Genomic DNA, 16625 nt, shown 5'->3' on the forward strand with positions numbered 1-16625 from the left:
TCTTTTTGCACCAGAACACCTCTGTAACACAATCTGATAATGTTGTTGTTCAGGATTGCCTCCAGACACAGTTTCTGAATGCATATGAAGAAAAAGGATTAGATATTAAAATCTGTAGTTAATGCATTGCGCAACAGGTGGTGAATTTAACTCCTTCAAGCATGCTATTTTGGACTGAAATTTTTATTCTCAAACGATGTGAAATCATACGGTGAAAACTCTTCTACAGTTCCCACAGATAGCAGAACTTGTATAATACAGATGAATTCCAGATAATAGTAACACCTCAGAATGGAAGTTTACCAGTTATGGTGGAATTCATAGGCTGGAATGGGGAAGAGTAGGACACTGTGTGTTATGCAATTTATATCGAAAGTACTCTATTTATTCTTAAATAAGGTGTATACAAATAATGCATCATAAAATACAAAATTAATTTCTATGTATTAATTTATTTTACATTAGAGCTACAGTCATCAAATATCTGTAAAACGGAGCAACTGCTTTCAGTTCCATTGGAAACACAAGACAATATATTAAATAAAACTATTATTATATGCAAACTTCATTTAATGTTTGTGACTGGTCTATCCATAGCAAATATTTACAAGATTCTGCATTTGTCTTTGAAATTGTTTATTTTCTCAATGTCTTTTAAGAATACGTTCATAATTGCATCTTATCAACACACTGTTAAAATGATTTTTTTCAAGTAGTTATTACATTATGCACATTCCATAAAGATTGTAGTCACTTACATCTATAAATACTTTTCACTGAAAATTGCAGTACTACTGTAATTAATGTGCCAAAGTTTGAAACACTTTTCCCCAGAAAATTGTTTTCTGTGATTTATTCAAACTCGCTAGCCCAATCCTAGCCTCAAGTGAAGAACTACTTGTGTCAGTTTTTCCTTATACTAGAGTTAGGGTAGGAAAGGAGCATTTTACCCAGCTGTTTGTGGTATAAAACCTAATTCAGGAGACACAATTCACAGGGTGAATTAAACCAAACAAAATGTGATGACCTGTCAAGATTGTCAATTATTGGGTGGTCAGATTTTTAGTATTGTTCTTCATGTCCATATTAGATATTTTTCACTGGCATTTCTCTCAAAAACCGAAATCATATAAATTGGCAGTGATACCAAACAGTTTACTGTGGAAATCCCCAAGTTGAGTGAAGGATCTTAAATTGTGAAGCAGTTAATTTTTCTTCTATAGTGTTCCAAAAGAAATAGATACATCTAATTTACAAGTCGATTAATTGTACTTTTTTGTCATCCTGACCATCACACACTGAAGTTACAGAGCTTTCATTACTTTTTAGACATTGCTTGCCTGTACGTTGATGTTTAGCACTTGAATGCTACAATGGGGTTTCGCAATTTAATGAGTATGTCTAACAGGTTATAGTGCACTACTTGATTCAAAAATCCTACTTCTACTTTGCTACCAAGTAACCATATAGCTGTGATTATCATTGCCAAACAAGTATACAAATTCATTATTTTTAACAATAGATAGATTAACTGAGGTGTATTACATCTCAAGTTGCAGTGAATAATTAGGAAGCTCTACATTTCATGTTAATTCATGTATGACAAGCTTAGCATGTGATTCAGGAACATCATATTAAAATGTAAAAAGTTAATTCAGCCCATCAAGTGCCTTCCTTCCAATCGACTATGTAGACCCTGCACTAACAAGGATTTTCCTTAAACAAGCTGTGTTATTAGAATAACGAGTAAGTCTAAATCCATCTCATAAAGAGTTTTGATAGGGCAGAGTTAGTGGGGAAAAATTCAGAGATCCATTGATCCTTAGCACCTGAAGGAGTGTTGGCACTAGAACGAAGGGAGGTAAGGTATACTTGTGAAGTGAATTTTGGAAGATGGGATGGAATTTTTTTTCAAATATACAGCACATTCCTTACCATGATTCACTGCTTTTTTTCTGAAACAATGCATGCATTCATGTCAAATGAAAGTAGGACTGGGCTTAGTTTTCACACTGAATCCCTATTTACTCTCATTATTAAGACTTACATGTGAATCCTTATCATTTTATAGTAAAGAAAGTGACACCTGCCCAAAGAACCACAAAAAAGGGATTTAATTCCCTTTAAAAAGGGAGACTGGAGAAAATAGAGTGAGAGAAAAATAAAGCTTTTAAAAGCTATGCAGCAAGATAGAGGTACCCCTTTAAAAGAAGTTCAGTATTCCAAAATCTGTCTTGGTTCAATTGATAAGATCTGAGAATAGCTAAACAGGCATTTAACTGTTTTGAAGTTAATTTTGAACAAATCAGAGGCTTTCAAGATTGTATCACAGCTTATTTTCTAGTCATGGATTTGTGGATAAGAAGTGTTATTCTTACTGTTTGAATTCTGATAAAATTTCAAAATATGACATTGAATAATGATCACTGAATAATTTTAAAATCATACTGGATCTTTTTACACCAAAACTTATGTAGCAACATTTGCAGGACATTTAACAGGAGGTCAACATTTGGGAATTATTTATGGTATTGTAGTTGTACAGTTTTCCAATGCTGAGTATTTAACTACTTGATTATAAAGAGTAAGGCTTATTTTCAAATAGTAGAAAGAGAATATTCCAATGAATGGATTAACACTGCTATTATCACAAGTAGTTTCAAAGTGAATGAGATTTCCATTCAAAGAAACCATTAAACTCCACTGTATAAATTGAAGATAAATACAAATTGAAAAAAAAAAGTGATTGCTGCAACTTATTCAAATTGGCAGAGTGCGCAAGAAGGGATGATATTTCAAGTCTGTTCATCTCCAATTCCACTTCAGTAATGCACACTCAAGAATCTGTACAATACAAAGCTAATGAGTTAAAAGCAGCAACGAGAAATGGCACTTTATTTGGTACTGCATTGTTAACAGGACAAACTTCACCCGCTGGAAGTACATATTAGAAAGTTAATTTCCAGTCATTAAAATGAATGGAATAAAAATCCCATGAAGTCAGACTACTTGCTATGTTCTCCTGCCAAGTTCTTCATGCTGGAAACCTATTTTTGTTAAGGTTACTGTCATGTCTCACTGAAATTAATTGCAGATTGATCCTTAAGCATTGCAACTCAATCAGCTTTCTTTGGAATTTTAAGCTGCAAAATTCATCTGAAGACAAGCTTTGAAATTAACGTGAAAATTGTATCCAAACAAACTGGGTGAGTACACAAAAATGAGAACAATGTGCAATTACTATTGTTTTTTGAAGGTTCTTCTAATCTTGAGACTTAGGGTTAGGTTGAGCACCCTGTTCATGGTCATTGGCATTATTGGGTTCTAAGACAGCTCTTTCTACAGGTTCAGAGGATTTGTGACAATGGCAGTGAAAAACAAAATGGATGCAAGCTAATAATCTTTCAGAAATACTGGAGGTGAAAAGTTTTTTACATGGGTGGCAAAACTGGTAAAAGACCAGCATAAAAAATATTGCAATGCAGTATCCAATTAACAACTGCATAACCAACAAAGGAGCACATATATAGGTATATATATCAGTTTTGTAGATGTACCATAAGAGAATAAGAACAGCATTTTCAATGAATCTTAACATATAGTACACTGCTAGTCTGTACCAATTCTGAGACTTATTAATTAAGTCCGGATCATTTAGCTTGAGTTGAACTGCTGACCAACAGAACATATTAACGCCGGCATAGAGGAATGTAAGACAACATAATACTATTGTTGTACCTACTCTTGTAAATGTTTTCTCAATGTTCTCAGGGAAAGGTGATTTACTATTCCAGAATAATACCCATGGATAGAAAAAGAATGTAAAAAAGTTCAAGAGAACTACAGGAAGGATCCATATCTGCAACACAGAGCTAAAAAGGACCAAAACAACAACTCTGGTTGCAATCTCAAAACTTCTCCACAGAAATATGCAGATGTAGGCTGCAGGCTTCACATGTATCTCATATTCATCATACTTGATTTTGATAGCGAGGATATTGCACCGCAAGGCTCCATATACAATGGTAAGTAGAGAAATAACCATTAGTACTCCTGAAAATGAAACAAAACTGAATTTTTTTAAATGATAAAAGAAATCCAAAAATGTCAATAATTGTTCACAGAAGTGTACTAAAATGTAATGCAGCCACAGAATTTGGTTGCCAAGGTAACAATAACTTAGACTAGTACAGTAATAGAAATGGGTGGAAATGCACTTAGGTTGTTTTGCTGTCAATTAGGAGAATTGCCATAGACAGTCATCCCTAAGTATTAGAAAAGTGTTGCAGCATGGACTGAAAACAGATTAAACGTAAACAGAAATGAATGGGGAATGGGTATTTTTATTGGAATATGTAAACAATCTAGTGGGCGGCACGGTGGCACGGTGGCACAGTGGTTAGCACTGCTGCCTCACAGCGCCAGAGACCCGGGTTCAATTCCCGCCTCAGGCGGCTGACTGTGTGGAGTTTGCACATTCTCCCCGTGTCTGCGTGGGTTTCCTCCGGGTGCTCCGGTTTCCTCCCACAGTCCAAAGATGTGCAGGTCAGGTGAATTGGCCATGCTAAATTGCCCGTAGTGTTAGGTAAGGGGTAGATGTAGGGGTATGGGTGGGTTGCGCTTCGGCGGGGCGGTGTGGACTTGTTGGGCCGAAGGGCCTGTTTCCACACTGTAAGTAATCTAATCTAATCTAATCGTATCCTTCAGAGATCAGTTCTTATTTTTCTCTAAATTTGTCCTAAACTTGAAAGCACAATAACAACATTTGCATGCAGCACAAAAATAAAGAATGCAGTAAACTGTGAAGCAAGCTGTATATAGAAAGTAAAAGAAAGACATAGGTACATTTTAAAAACATGAGTGAAAAGTTGATCAAAGTAGCAATATAAAAGCAATAGGATCATAACTTCTATACATTGATGTATCAAATGCAATGCAATCATATCAACAAATTACTGACATCAAAATAACTGGTTGCTGTTATCCAAGAGTAGTAGTTGAAGTGTTAACCATAGAAAATACCATGCTGATGTTTCACTGAGCATTACTTGTCATTTTATGTGACAGTCAGCTGTTTATTCAGGCGTTGTTCCTGGCTTCAACTACTTGCACTAGACTAGTATTGAAGTGTGACACCACAACATGGTTATCAATTAACTTTGTTCAGTTAATTTTGTTCTTCTCTCTCTAAAGATGCTGTCAGTCTGACTGAACATTACAGTTTTTTCTGTTTTATTTCAGATTTCCAGCATTGACAGTATTTTGCAATCACATTTATTTGCATCTGTTATTCATTGGCCCAGGGTATTTCTTAGCATTTTGTAAACGAAGAATGTTGTATCTTTGTAATTTATTGCTATACTTGTAACAATCACATCCAAATTTTGTTGAAATTTCATCCTAATTATATCTCTTATTTCAAATTGCTCCCTTGCTGGTGGACTACACTCCAGTAATAGTATCTTAGGCTGACAAAGTAATTTGCAATGCCAGTTTCTCAGTTCAGTTTATCTACTTAAAGGACACTCTCCATTTTATGTTTGTTGTTGCTGGAAATTAAAGTGGATCTCTGAAACTCAACACAGGACTTTTGGCTATACTTGGTCAAGGTTTCATCAACACTTTTTCTGGAAATTCTCACTTTAAAACAGTAAGTGCTCTGTCACGCCACCTTATTAAGCACTTTATAGGTATTTGTCTGTTCCTAGGATTGCTCCAGCAGGACCTCTGATGTTACACAGAACCTGTGCACCATCCCTCTTGGCCCTTGAGCTATCCTGCAATGTGCTGCTGTGTCCGATGCATAGCATGCCATGCCTTCAGTGAAAAACACCCATATATACTGCTTTTTAAAAATATATCAAATCATTACTAACATGGAAATCATGCAGGCTTTGTTTTAACAGTTTCAGGCAAGTTCAAGTTATGGTAATCAGTAATTCAGAAAAATATTCTGGGCTAAGTTCAAACTTCCAAACAAATTAGTAATATGAGAATTGCATCCATTTTGTATCCATTTTCACCCTTTTGAATAAATAACTCCCTTCCTTCTATTCTAAGAGGATTATTTCAGTCACATAAACAGTAGAAGAACAATATGGTTTATTTTGGACATATTTGTGATGCTGCTATCCCTGCTGACCAGAATAATCATTTGATGAAAGTTGATAATCGTTTTCTAATAAAATTGAGAAAATTTTAGCAGACAATAGACATAGGACCGGGAGTAGGCTATTCAGCTTGTTGAGCAGGAAAATCGACGTTTCGGGCAAAAGCCCTTCATCAGGAATGAGGCTGGGAGCCTCGGGGTGGAGAAATAAATGGGAGGGTGGTGGAGCTGCGAAGAAGGTAGCTGAGAGTGCAATAGGTGGATGGAGGTGGGGGTGAAGGTGATAGGTCAGAGAGGAGGATGGAGTGGATAGGTGGGAAGGAAGATTAACAGGTGGGACAGGTCATGTGGATGGGACATGCCCCATCCGGGACACCCACACCAATCAAGCTCACCGCCCTGTCGCCAAACATTTCAACTCCCCCTCCCACTCTGCCAAGGACATGCAGGTCCTGGGCCTCCTCCATTGTCACTCCCTCACCACCCGACACCTGGAGGAACAACGCCTCATCTTCCGCCTCATCTTCAACACCTTGGCATCAATGTGGAATTCACCAGTTTCCTCATTTCCCCTCCCCCACCTTACCCCAGTTCCAACCTTCCAGCTCAGCACCATCCTCATGACCTGTCCTACCTGTCCATCTTCCTTCCCACCTATCCGCTCCACCCTCCCCTCTGACCTATCACCTTCGCACCCACCTCCATCAACCTATTGCGCTCTCAGCTACCTTCTCCCCAGCCCCACCGCCCTCCCATTTATTTCTCCACCTCAGAGGCTGCCAGCCTCATTCCTGATGAAGGGCTTTTGCCTGAAATGTCGATTTTCCTGCTCCTCGGATGCTGCCTGAGCTGCTGTGCTTTTCCAGCACCACTCTAATCTTGACTCTAATCTCCAGCATCTGCAGTACCTACTTTCACCTATTCAGCTCCTTGAGCCTGCTCTACCATTCAATGAGATTGTGGCTGATCTGTGGCTGAATTCTGCATACCTGCCCTTGGAACGTCTCCCTTAATACCTTTGTTTAACAAAAATTTATCTTTCACAGCTTTAAAATTAACAACTGATCCAACATCCACTGCTGTGGAAGTGAGTTCCAAGCATCTACCACCCTTAATGGATAGAAGTGCTTCCTAACATCTCACTTGAATGGTCTGGCCCTAATTCTCAGACTATGCCCCCTTTGTTCCAGAATTCCCAACCAGTGGAAAGAGTTTATTTTTTACCTAACCTGCCTTTTCCTGTTAACATCTTGAAGACTTCATCAGATCACCTCTTAACTTGAATGTTAGAGAAAACAGGCCTAATTTGTAAAATCTCTCCTCTTAACCTCGAAAGACCATAAGACAAAGGAGCAAAATTAGGCCATTTGGCTCATCGAGTCTGCTCTGCCATTCAATCCTGGCTGAAATGTGTCTGAACCCCATTCTCCTGCATTCTGCCCGTAACCGTTGATCGCCTTACTAATCAAGAGTCTACCTATCTTTGTCTTAAACATACTCAATGACTTGGCCTCCACAGCCTTCTGCAGCAATGAGTTCTAATATTCACTCCAAAGCCAATGTATCCTACCTAAGGTGTGGAGCCCGGACCTGCTCACAGTACTCCAACTGGAGTGTAACCAGGATTTTGTATAACAGTAGCATGACCTCTGTCCTTGTACTGCAGTCCTCTCTCTATATAAAGGCCAACATTCCATTAGGTTGTTTGATTATTTTCTGTACCTGTTCATGACATTTTAAAGATTTATGAATCTGATCCCACAAGTAACTTTGGACAACTTCATACATCTAACTTCATGCAATCTAAAAAGTAATGTGATTTGTCCTTTTTTGGTCCAAAATGGAAAACTTCACAGTTGCTTACATTGAACACCATTGACCATTCACTTAGTCTATCAATATCCCTTTATCATTTTATGATATCATCCAGACTGTCTACAATGCTGCCAACTTTGTGTCATCAACAAATTTGGATGTATGATTTTCTTTGCTATTATTCAAGTCTCTAATAAATAATGTGAATAATTAAGGCCTTAACACAGATCCTGATGGGACACCTCTGATCACATCCAGTCCATTTGAGTACCTACCCATTATCCCTACTTCTGTTACTTAATTTCCGAACAATGATGCTAATTTGCCCTCAATTCCATGGACTTCTATTGTAGCTAACTGTCTCTTTTGTGAAACACTTTCAAATGTGTTCTAGCAGCCCACATAAACAAGATCCATAGACATTTCCCCGTCCACTACTTTAGTCACCACTTCATAAAAATGCAATGAGGTTTATCAGACATGACCTACCTGCCATGATTTCATGCTGGCTCTCCCTGATTAACTAAATATTTTCAAAGTGTTCAGTTACTCCATTCTTGATTATGGACCGTAACAACTTCCCTACTACAGATATTAGGCCAACTGATCTGTGAATCCCTGGTTTCCCTCTTCTGCCCTTCTTAAAACATGGAGTGACATGGGAAATTTTCCATTCTAGAGGGACGACTCTGTATCCAGGAAACTCTGAAGGATTATACTTAGGACATCGACAATGTGGTCCACCATTTCCTTTCACATCCTTAGATGGAAACTGTCAGGTCCCAGGGAATAGTCACTCTTTAATTCCATTAATTTCCTCCTTACGAATAAGACCATAAGACAAAGGAGCAAAATTAGGCCATTGGGTTCATCGAGTCTGCTCTGCCATTCGATCCTGGCTGAAATGTGTCTGAACCCCATTCTCCTGCATTCTGCTTGTAACCGTTGATCTCCTTACTAATCAAGAGCCTATCTATCTTTGTCTTAAACATACTCAATGACTTGGCCTCCACAGCCTTCTGCAGCAATGAGTTCCAGGATTCACCACCTCTGACTGAAACAATTCCTCCTCATCTCGGTTCTAAAGGGTCATCCCTTCACACTGAGACTGTAACCTTCAGTCCAATGCTCCCTTACTAAAGGAAATATCTTCTCCACATTCTTGAAAAGGACGTGTTTGGAGGGATATGGGCTGGGTGCTGGCAGGTGGGACTAGATTGGTCAGCATGGACGTGATGGACCGAAGGGTTTGTTTCCATGCTGTATGACACTATGATATTCACTTTCTCCAGGTCTCTCAGCATTCTCTATGTTTCAATTAGATCTCCCCTCATTGAGTCCAGAATCCTCAATTGCTATTTATATGATAAGCTCTTCTTTTCCAGGATGATCCATGTGACCCTCCTCTGGACTCCCTCTAAGTCAATGTTTCAACAGAAATGATGCTGATGTCTGAATATAACATGACCTGATAACAGATCTTCATCCAATTTGTTTAGATTGAATTCAAACTCTTATTCAAATGATGTACCACTTGGTGGAGTAACTTTAGGTAAATGTGTAATTTCAGATGATGAAAACACGTACCTCTACCAGGTGTTACAAACTGTTCCTTTACACTGACATAGAGCTGGAGGGTAAGTTGGGGTGCAGAGCCTATGAAAGCCTGAATCACTGAAGTCCGGTTAAAAGCTGCTCTGTGTGTGAACATTTTGCCTTCAGCTTGACCCACTTCCTTCTCAATTTCTTCGGAGTAGCCATTTTTTCTCATCTGCTTCTTTTTGGTAATACTGACATAAGGTTCTTCAACTCTACCAACATTTAGGTAAATACATAATGCTTCAAGGCACCTAAAATATTAAACAGGAAAGAGCTTGAAAGAAGTACTATGAAATCTTGTTGAATTAATGTATCACTTTACGGTGCAATATCTTTTCTAATTTATAACCAAAAATACTGGAAATACTCAGGTTGGCATGACGCAACTGGTCAAGATGACCTTTTGTTAAAATTATTTTTGATGAAAGGTGATCTCAATTTCAAAGATTAATCCTGGTTTTCTCTCTCCGAAGATGCTGTAAGACTATTTTCAGCATTTAGGTTCTTCTTTCAAATGTCCAGCACTCATTGTATTTTGCATGTGTATTATTGCTCTAATTAATACAGTGGCTGGCACCAAGTAACCATTCAAGCCTCAGTTCTTAAATAATCACTGCGCTGCTGAGTTCTAATATTGAATCCATTTACTTGCTGACATTATTATTATGTTTATAAAACGGCAGTTTCTCCACCGGGTTGTCATAAGCACTTTCATTCCTGCTACTCTGCCAGCGATGGATTAGTTTTAGGAGCACTATCAAATGTCTTACTTTATCTATTTTCTACCCATGAAGGGTGCCCCATGTACTCCATAAACATATTTTTAATTGAAAACTAGAAAACAGCAGGGCATCTGCCCCAAGGACATGACAGCGGCCTCCCTTTACATTCCTCTTCCATTAAATTTGATTTTGCACCATCTTACTTGAGATTTCTTAGTTGTCTATGTACCAGCTGTAGAAATGGTGGTGCGGTGGCTCAGTGGTTAGCATTGCTGCCTCACAGTGCCAGGTACTTGAGTTTGATTCCACCCTCGGCCGACTGTGTGGCATTTGCACATTCTACCCAGGTCTGCGTGGCTTTCCTCCGGGTACTTCGGTTTCCTTCCACAGTCCAGATATGTGCAGGTTAGGTGGATTGGCCATACAAAATTGTCCATAGTGTCCAGGGATTTGTAGGCTACGTGGATTAGCCATAGGAAATGCAGGGTTACAGGGATGGGGTGGGTCTGTGAGAGATGGTCTTCAGAGGGTTGGTGTGGACTCAATGGGCCAACTGCAGGGATTCTAAATATGAGAGTTTAACATTTTTTAAAATTTCATGTTAGCACTGTGGAAATTAAAGGGTTGATTCTAAAATCTCATGGTTCAAGGATCAACCTATGTGATTGTGGCCCCAATTCTGTCATCATGTTTCTTTCAAGTGAAGTTCCCTAATGGAACAACATGGTAACTTGGGATCACAGAATCTCAACTCTGTCATTATCAAACATTCAGTTCTTTAAATCTTGGATTATAAAGAACCATAACACAACTTTAAAATAGAAACATAACTAAAAATTAACTTGTACATACTTATTTCCTGTAATTAAATCTTAATTTCTCATGTGACTATATTTAGCTTTAAATAATATTCTAATTCTTTGTTATTTAATATCACACTGTCTTACAACATCATCAACATAAATTGACTGATTAATTCTGAATGGCTCTACCACTGCTGCCTGATTGGCAGTGTGCTAACTCACTAAAATTTAGTTCTCATTCATTTCCAACAATTATCAAGTTTTTACTTAATTCATTTTTTAAAAATAATCTAGTTACATGGTCACAGTTTTGCAGAAAAAATGTGAGCTCCCTCATGCATTCAGTATTTGTCTCTTTAGATATAAACCTGTTTTGAACATTTATAAAGTCATAGAATCATAAAGTTCAGAAACAGACTCTTTGGTATATCGTAATGTATTTTTTCTGTTTTTAGGGGATCTGAACATTGCTTAAAAAAGCCAATATTTTTTCCCATCCCTAATTGCCTTAAACTGAGTAGCATGCTGGGGCATTTCAGCCAGCAGTTAAGAGTCCAGACTGGTACAGATGACAGATTTCCTTTACCAAATTACTTTAGTGAACCAGATTTAATTATATAAAAAAAGTTTCCATGATAATTACTAACGACAATCACTTTATATTCCAGATTTATTCATTGAATTTATATTCCACCAGCTGCCACAGTGAAAATTCAACCCATGCCATGGTAACACCTCCGGCCTCTGAATGACCTGCCAAGTAACATTATCATGATATCAATATTTCCCCAATTGGAATGTGACAAAGAATCTAGGGAGGACTGGTGCCTTGAATCAGATCATGATAAGGAGAGGCATCTAACCAGAATAATTTGGCTACTAAGCGCATCAAATATCTCCAAATTAAAACATTTCCTTTTCTAATGTCATAGTTTCACACAACAGGCAAATACCTGATGTAAGGAAGGTCAGAAAACCGAAAATATGAGAAACCAGGGTTCTTCTGTGCATGTCAACCTTATAATAGGACTATAACATGATTGATGTTCGTCAATGACTGATCTGATAAAACTCTGGCTTTGAATTATAGAAAGCAGTATAAGAAAAGCTTTGAATAGACTGGAGATGAGGAAGACTTCATCAAGAAATTAGAGAATTTGACAGACACTTAAGAGAATGAGTTAGGTGTTTAAGTTGGAGAGTGCAGGTATTTGTTGCCACAACCTCTAGTTAAGGTATAAACTCAGTAATATGACTCTCAATTAAATAATGCAGAATATTGTACAGATACTATAATGTTTCAAGTCTTGGTAATTCAATTAAAATTTAATTCCGTTACAGGTTAATGTTGAATTATTGGTTATCATGGTTTACCAAAATAACACATGATCATTCACTACTTGAACATAACATTTTTTTCATTTACTATTCATATTTCCAACATTAATTGCTTACTGAGTGCTCACTGTCCCTAGTTCTCCATAGAAGCATTTCCTCAAGTGCCACAAGAAATAATTGCTGGTTGATTGATTGGCTTTATCCTCATTGAAATCTTCTAATACTGTACACTGACGACCTATAGCAGTGAGTTCTTCCCAATGGACTGAAATGACTGTATCCGTTTAATTTTGCGCTACCCTTTCCTCATATCCTTAATATTCTTTTAATGACAATAAACTTTTCGGTAATTTAAATGTGTTGGCATCCCCTTGTATTTCTCTTGGTGAATTCCAGGGCATATCAGGTTATAGCAAAAGAAGGATGAGCAATAAAGCATGACTTTGGTTGCGTTACACGAAGTGGTTGGTGAATTTTAATTAAAGTATATTTACAGCGGGGCAAAAGGGTTGTACATATTCGGCAAAGCTATCCTTTCCAACTATGGTTAAACACAATTTGCACTACCTGCTTACTGTTCTCTACAGGCGCGGCCTACTGTCGCTTCAATGAACATTTGTAAAAGTTAATCGTGAGCGTCAGCAGTCATTACAACACGGGCAGCTGAGCAAAATACTGATAGGGTGACATCTGTAGATATGCCTGGATTAGCACATAGTAATGATTACAGCCTTTAACAAAATAGTGCTTAATTCGGGGATATTTGCAGCACTGCTACATAGAATATCCTGATTTTGCATTGGTGTAATTTTGACGCTAACCCCGCCCCACACCTTTCTATGTAGCCCTTTATAAGCATGCCTACTGTTGTTTAATCATGGTGTGTTATATTTTACTCCAAACAAACTGGGTCAGGTTCGCGCGAAGCTGCTTTCATTGTAATAACGGTTGGACTTTATCGGGTTTAGTTGGCGACTCCGTTATAATGTAACTGGGTGATTGCTGGGAAGCAGTAAGTACAGCAATATCCATGTACATCCTTTGTAAAGGGAAGGTTGCAAATTGTGCAGCTATCATTTGTGCTCGATGGTTGCACAAAGAAAGTCGAGGTCTAAGTTTCAGCCTGGAACCTGATCACTGAGCAGACTCCACATGATGCAGAGATATTGTGGTTTCAGTTTCAGGCCAAACCGCTCTCGTTCCAGTGATGGAGAGTGAACAGTGACAAATTATTTCACCATTGGGGAGTATGCGATGTCGCTGTTACAATGATGTCACCAGGAGGCTAATTTCATCCTCGATGTAACGCGAGCTTGAATACACACTCAAGTGTGAGTACACACTCAAAGCTAGGCGCTAGCCCCTCATCACTCTCGCCGGATTGTGTTTGAGAATCAAAAGAATTGACTGCAGCATTGATTTCTGGTCCAGCAAACGGGAGCACAGAGTTCTCATGTGCGCATGTATCTGCTCACCTCGCCTGTTTTCAACCTTCCTCTCACGTCCCCTTCGAGGACGACATCCTTAATTCACCAAATGTCTGTCATACGCCTCATTCTGTGCAGGAACTGGGCCAAGGCATCCCCTCCTGTTTTCACAAACTGTTCTCGATTATAAACGGACTGCACGGGGCTGGTGTTTGCAATATTTCAAGCCATCATGTCACCTCACAGATGAATGCAAATAAATTCGGGACGAGAGTGCTGAGTTGGTTGGACAATAACTCGTTATTATCGAATTAATAAATCATTTTCATTCTTTGTTCCTTACCACGGTACACGGAGCTATGATGTCTGCAGCCAATCCCAACCTAACATTGTTAGTAAGGATAACCCGATTTCCCCAGCTCATTATTCATCACCCAAATACAGAGCACATTTGTTTCCCGGTGGATTCATTTGAAGCCAGTATTGTTGCTCAGCTGTCTCCCCGCACGCAGCCACACCACCGACCCCTCGCAGCAGCAGCAATGATGCGGACTGAGCGTTGCCTACCTGACGAACGGTCCCAGCTGTAACAGATGTAGGAACAGCACCAGGGGTCTATCCCTGCTCACATCCCGGTGCACGAAGGTTAGAGTAAACTGCACCAGGATTGACGGCACCAGCACGAAGACCAGTGTGAGCCCCTGCCAGATCCTGTCCCCGGCAGATCGGTACGTGCTGCTGAGATACAGGGCTGCGACCAACTCTGCAGCGAAAAGAAAAACAGACACGAAGATGCCGCCCGGGGGTTTCATTCTCAACACGTTCGCTGGCACGAAGGCGACAGTTCAATAGCCGCGACAAAAGCTGACTGCATTCATTGCTGCTGGTGTTATTGTCAGTGAACTGCTGCAGACAAGAGGAGCTGCTCCCACAGGCACAGGCACGTTGAGTAATATTCCTGCAGGGGGAGTGTTAGACACTGGCGTCTCTGTGCAGGAGCTACAATCTCAGTCTTGACCATTCTCACTTCACTCATCCATCATGGACAGCAGGGGACTGCGCCATGCGGAAGCCAGGGGTTTTTTACATTTTTACGGCAGTCAACTATTCGATAAAAGCGGTGACAATAGCAAAGAGCAAAGTAGCAGCACGTATCACACAACATGACAAAATACGAGAAGAACGCAGACAGCACATGCCTAGGATACTTGCTGCTCAGATGTGGAGAAATTCAACACACTGTACGACTTTTGTGGGAATTGAGACGGAGTATTTTGCTTATCCGGTTATGATGGACAACATTCTATGCATGGCTTTGTAAATGAGCTGATATTCTGAAAAATCTGTTTAATAGAGAGTTAATAATATGTGAATAATCAATAATACAATTTCCAAAGGTATCGGAAGCTGGCTCCTGCAAATAGTAACTCTTCTCTCCCACTCCTCTCCTGATCTGGGATATTTGGCTTCCAAAGGGCCTTATGGATTATTTCTAGCGCCTGTCTTTATTAAAACACAGTCTCACTTTTTTTATTTCAGATATACTTTATTTATAAAATATTTTGATAATCTGTACAATTGGTCATGCCATACAAATGTAAACATTCTATTTCTTTGCATACAGAGATCGAACTTAATCTTTGGATATACAGGTCTGTACGTTTACCATCCATATATCCATATGTTTCGCTGAGGCGTCACATACATCATCTATAGATGAATGTCAGTTACCAGAAACATGCTGGTGATGTCCACTTATATTGCGAAGCACTTCCGTCAAAGCCTAACCACCTCTGTACTATTAAACTACCAGATCATTAAAAATAAATATCCATTAGATGTGAGCTTTGCTAGCTGGGCCAGCATTTATTGTCCATTCCTAATTGTCTGTCCTCCAGAAGGTGGTGATGAGCTGCCTTGAACCACATCTGTTCATTTGTTGCAGCTAGACCCACAATACTGACAGGGGGAGGAGTTCCTGGATTTTGACCCAGTGACACTGAAGGAGTGGAAATATTTACAAAACAGGATGATGGGTAACTTGAGAGAGGAAGTTCCCATGTGTTCCTTTGTATGTCTGCTCTTGTCCTTCTAGATGCTAGTAGTTGTTGGCTTGCAAGGTACTGTCAAAGGAACCTTGGTGAATTTCTGTAGTCTTGCAGATGATACATATTGTTAATACTGTGTGCCAGTAGTAGAGAAACTTTTTTGAATAGAATCCCTACAGCATGGCCCAACAAGTCCACACCGACCCTCCGAAGAGTATCCCACCCCCAGATCCATTCCCCTACACTATTACTCTATATTTACCCCTGACTAATGCACCTAATCTACACATCCCTGAATACTATGGGCAATTTAGCATTGCCAATCCACCCTAACCTGTGGGAGGAAACCGGAACACCTAGAAGAAACTCACGCAGCCACAGGGAGAATGTGCAGACTCCACTCAGACAGTCGCCTGAGGCTGGAATTGTTAACTACTGAGCCACCATGCCACCCCTCTGGAAAAGAAAATTGATTATGAACTTATGATTGAAGATTGTAAAACCATAAGATGTAGGAGAAGCAGCAAGCGTTTTGAGTTTGCTCTGATATTCTATGGCTGATCTGATTCTTCTGAACTTCACTTTCCTTCCCTTTTCCTAATAACCCTTTAATTCTTTAGTGATAAAACCATAAGATCATTTGTTACAATTCTTCAGCCTTACCTTTTGCGCTGATGTTTTGCATTCCCCCTTCTTTGAGGACAGGAATAGTTGTGTTGCTTCATGACAGTGAGTTGTTTGATTGTTTACACCATACATGACTC

At 39.2% G+C, this 16625-nt stretch overlaps 1 protein-coding gene across 1 annotated transcript; it reads right to left on the minus strand.

Annotated features, from left to right (window-relative positions):
- Window positions 1-438: 438 nt before the first annotated feature.
- On the minus strand, window positions 439-15609 carry xk (X-linked Kx blood group antigen, Kell and VPS13A binding protein). The gene is made up of 3 exons (XM_043700822.2): window positions 14381-15609; window positions 9512-9774; window positions 439-4053 (listed from the first exon to the last, which is right to left on the minus strand). The coding sequence occupies exons 1-3, from the start codon at window positions 14623-14625 to the stop codon at window positions 3263-3265; spliced, it is 1299 nt and encodes a 432-aa protein (XP_043556757.1). The 5' UTR covers window positions 14626-15609; the 3' UTR covers window positions 439-3262.
- Window positions 15610-16625: the final 1016 nt, after the last annotated feature.

This window comes from Chiloscyllium plagiosum, unplaced genomic scaffold (assembly GCF_037043375.1).
Source record: "Chiloscyllium plagiosum isolate Xiang-an unplaced genomic scaffold, Cpla_swu_hap1 HiC_scaffold_12, whole genome shotgun sequence".
In the NCBI taxonomy this organism is placed as follows: domain Eukaryota; kingdom Metazoa; phylum Chordata; class Chondrichthyes; order Orectolobiformes; family Hemiscylliidae; genus Chiloscyllium; species Chiloscyllium plagiosum.

What these genes read in the sequence shown, in the direction of transcription:
- xk (XM_043700822.2), bottom strand. Translation starts at nt 14,625, where the DNA reads ATGAAACCCCCGGGCGGCATCTTCGTGTCTGTTTTTCTTTTCGCTGCA. An exon ending in CAGCTGGGACCGTTCGTCAG is followed by an intron (nt 9,775 to 14,380) that starts GTAGGCAACGCT and finishes TTAATATTTTAG; the next exon opens with GTGCCTTGAAGCATTATGTA. An exon ending in GTTTGTAACACCTGGTAGAG is followed by an intron (nt 4,054 to 9,511) that starts GTACGTGTTTTC and finishes TTTCATTTTCAG; the next exon opens with GAGTACTAATGGTTATTTCT.